The 4,068-nt window shown below is 36.9% G+C and overlaps 2 protein-coding genes and 1 long non-coding RNA gene across 3 annotated transcripts in view; all 3 read left to right on the top strand.

Annotated features, from left to right (window-relative positions):
• The window catches only part of gck (glucokinase (hexokinase 4)), a 4,097-nt gene extending 3,221 nt beyond the window's left edge, over positions 1-876 (top strand). Inside the window, exon 10 of the mRNA XM_037680921.1 lies at positions 622-876. Within this exon, the coding sequence (XP_037536849.1) occupies positions 622-769 (148 nt within the window). The 3' untranslated portion in view covers positions 770-876. The remainder of the gene's footprint in view (positions 1-621) is intronic.
• tmem8b (transmembrane protein 8B) overlaps positions 1-4,068 on the top strand; it is a 1,109,927-nt gene that overhangs the window by 202,412 nt on the left and 903,447 nt on the right. The gene's annotated exons all lie outside the window — the stretch shown is intronic.
• On the top strand, positions 2,463-3,488 carry LOC119413886. Its single transcript, XR_005186979.1, has 3 exons — positions 2,463-2,491; positions 2,603-2,704; positions 3,412-3,488. It is a non-coding gene; the product is annotated as an uncharacterized LOC119413886 (long non-coding RNA).

The following is a 4,068-nucleotide window of genomic DNA, read 5'->3' as shown; positions in this document are numbered from 1 at the left end:
CCATCCATCCATCCATCCATCCATCCATCCATCCATCCATCCATCCATCCATCCATCCATCCATCCATCCATCCATCCATCCATCCATCCATCCATCCATCCTGTGTGTGTATATATATATATATGAACAAGCATTTAGGAGGAAGTGCAAAGCTTAAAGTGATAGTTCAGACATTTTGAAGCGGGGTTCTATGGAAAGGTTAGGAATTAATTTTTTTATCTTACCTGTTACAGATAAGCTCTTTTAACAACTTTAATATGGAGGAATAGAGTTTAATTCTGAAAGAACTGATAAGCTAATAGCTATTCCAAGCAGAGCTAAATATATAAGCAGGTCTTTTCCATCTTTAAAAAAAACAACTTCAGTCTCAAAAGTTTCATCATCATCACTTTGGCATTACATGATTATTTAAATAGAGTTTTGTGGTCATTTTTAAATGTGACCAACAGCTAACTTAGCATTATTTCATTAATTTGATGTATTCAGAAACCTTCCTAAAACAGGTAAGATACTACATATTCATAACCTCCCCACAGAACCCCACATTAAAAAGAGCTGAATCATCCCTTTAAGGATGATTTAGAAGTTACTGACATTAACTGGGTGTTTCTACCTTTCAGTTTCCGTGAGCGGTTCCACAAAGCAGTCAGAGAGCTCACCCCTCACAGCGAGATCGCCTTCATCCAGTCGGAGGAGGGCAGCGGCCGTGGAGCTGCTCTCATCTCAGCCGTGGCCTGCAAGATGGCAGCTTGCATGCTGACGCCGTAAAGCGAGATTTGCACTGAAGAGGGGTATAAAAAGTCTGGATGCTGCTGGAGGATGATCCACAGACGTGTTGCTGCTGAGGCACTTTACAAGATGAAGGATGTTTGTGAGCAAACAGTTCTAACTAACCACTGGAAGATTTGAGGACAAGGAGCATCAAATCATTTGTGTTAAAGACTCTATTTAATGTTTTAAAAAACGTCTGACAGTTGTAATGTTTCTGAACTTTAGGAATTTGTTGTATTTTTAATACGACAGCTCATTTCAGAAGCAAACTTTGCTTTGGTCGGTTGGTACTGCACACTGAACCGTTTAAACATGGCTAACATCTGCATGTTAAACTGGAGTATCCTGTGTTTTTGTACAACCTAAAATCTTTGTAAAGGTTGTTGTAAATTATGATTGAATCAATCTCATTGCTTGGATGCGTAAATCTTGTTAGTATCTCTTTATTATTGTTTATTTAAAACTTTACAACTTATTTACACCATGTAGTTTTTTTTTCTTTCTTATGTGTAAAACGAATTACCTACTTTGGATTGTATAAGCTAACATGTAAATAAAGTAAAAAATCACAATCAGTAATATCGAATTGTTGTTTTTTTTTCATTTACCAAAAATGGCAATCGCTTGAACAAACTTGCAATAATTTTTGAGATATGGAGGGTAAGTATCAATAATTTACACAAGGGCAGTCTAGTTGCAAATAAAATGTTTTCTAAGGACTTTAACAGTTTTCATCCAAAATAATTATGGAGAGGTTGAAAATTAAAGCAAACATTACTGCCTTTCAGGTTTGTTGTAAACCAGTCCGGGGGTTAGGAGACTTTCACACAACTTAGATACTGAATTAAATTTTTATTCATTCAACCTTTATTTATACTGAGTCACGAGGACTCATTTACAAGAGCGACAACATATAAAGAACAGACAACAATAAACTACAGTAAAAATGCAGTTAAAATAAAGGTAGTGTTATAAAAATTGTCTTTATCAAATGGTTAAAATTCCCTAAAGAAATAAGGTGGACAGCTTCAGTTCCTGTTGCAAGGTGTTCCAGGTTCTAGGAACTGGGTAGGAAAAGGCTTTTTTGCAAAGTTCAGTCTGTACTGAGGGAACGCTGCAGGTAATGATGGCCTGAGAGAGCGCATGCTGTAACTGCACTGACGACGTGACAAATCAAGATACGTTTGTGATTTATAGAGGAGTGGAAATTAAACACTCTGGCAGTCCAAGGTTCAGAATAAATCTGTTTTCTGAGGATGCTCAGCTGTTTTGTTATTTGCAGCAGGATGTTGTGCATCTTCTAGTCTGTGGAGAACACAGTTCTTCTGTATCCTTATGATGGGACAACAGCACTCTTGAACAACCTGATTATAAAAAATCTTGCTCTGTCATGTATAAAGAGTAAAGTTTAGGGTTTAGAGCTTATTTTAACCACAAGGGGTTGCATTATTAGTCAGAGTGGCTGTCAGGGGTCAGAGGTCATGCCCCTCTGTCTCTCCACAGCTCGTTGCTCATATCGCTGCTTTCAGCCCAGAGGCATCCTGTTGCTTCGCCTCTTATCAGTTCACCTCAGTGACACGCAGAGAGCAGACGTGGCCATGTAAGGGGCTCTGCTGCTCACCAGAAGCTATTATTAAAGGGTGGCTGATAAGATGGGCCGTACATAAAACCCACCCCAGCATCACACCTCAGCTGAGTCCACACAGTCATTCCAACATGGTAAGTTACACATCTTTAAACGGTACAGAGTACAAGAAGAATATTTGTCTGAATGTAACCAGATCTCTGCTTCTCGGCAGTTTTTGTGACAGTTTGTGTTCAACTTCTCAGGCGAGTAAAAAGGCCTCCAGAAAGGGACAGAGGGGAGCTCAGAAGTCCTGCTCCAACGTCTTCTCCATGTTTGAGCAGTCACAAATACAAGAGTTCAAAGAGGTAAAGATATTTCTTTATACTTTTAATGCTTGTCTTTCAGGGAAATGCAGCATTTAGGGTTTTTTAAAATCATGCAGCAACAGAAAAGTTCAAACTTTATCTTTTTTTTTGAGAAACAAATGGATGTGGATAATAAAATGTAATTTTTTTATGTGGAACAGCATGAACCAAAGAGGTGCCAGAATATTATTTTGTTTTATTACTCCATTAATCTCGAATTGGAGCAGGGAGCAGCTGGGGGGTTAGGGGCCTTGCTCAAGGGCACACAGTGGAGTAAATGAGGGTGGAGGCCGATGTAGGTGCTTCACCTTTGTGCTGGTCTGGGGATACAAACCTGCAACCTCCTGTTTTCAGGCTCGCCTTCACTGCCCTTGGTGCCTCCACTCCACCATTGTGCTGATTTCAGTTTTTGTATTTCATGCAAAAATATGCAAAGTAAAAATAATAACACAACAACAAAACAACAAAAATGTTAAGTAAAATATCTGTAAAGACGTGACAAATAACCCTTAACTATCACAGTGTATCTTTATACTAATGCTTTTTTATTTTTTTATTTAGCTTATTTATTTTTAACAAGTGATAATTGTCTTGCTGGCCCTGTTGAAAACAATTTTTTAAAATAAAAATAAGTGTTTTTTTTTTTGTTTGTGTTTTTGTTGTTTGTTTTTTGTAATAATAGAAGTCGTTTCTGTTTCTTCCTGCAGGCGTTTGGCTGCATCGATCAGGACAGAGACGGAGTCATCAAAAAGCAGGACCTGAAGGAGACCTACGCTCAGCTGGGTATTCAATATCCAACCTCAAACATTTAAATTTCTGTTTTTTTATTTTTAATTAAGATAAATAGATGGGTTATGACTGATTAGTAAAAAAATCAAATAAAGTATGCGAAGCCAGGGCCGGCCCAAGGCATAAGCAAACGCGACTGTTTAGGACCCCGGGGCCACTAGTGGGCCCCCTAAGTGGAATGGATTTTTTTTTTTTTACGTAATGAAAATATATATATAATTCTATTTAGTATTTTAAGTTCATCTTTTGCAAATTATTGCATACATTTACATAGTTTTAAGAACTAATTATTTAACTTTAAATGCATTTTTAAACCATTTTATGTGGTTTCAAGTAATTGTTCATTTACATTATTTAAGGATTTCCTTGATATTTTATTTTTATTTTATTTTGTCTGTTTTTGCACAGTTTATTATTATTTTTATGCATCCGAGTTATTTTATCTGTTTGTTGTTGATCTTGCATTACAACTTATTTTGACCATTACTGATGCAGTTCTTTGGAACCAAGGATAATAAACCAGATGACACTTTGCTGTAAAATACATTACATACTGGTGTTTTTTTTTCTTTTGT

The sequence above is a fragment of the Nematolebias whitei genome, chromosome 8, assembly GCF_014905685.2.
Source record: "Nematolebias whitei isolate Nwh7 chromosome 8, NemWhi1, whole genome shotgun sequence".
Classification (NCBI taxonomy): Eukaryota; Metazoa; Chordata; class Actinopteri; order Cyprinodontiformes; family Rivulidae; genus Nematolebias; species Nematolebias whitei.
This window is presented reverse-complemented; position numbering and strand designations above follow the sequence as displayed.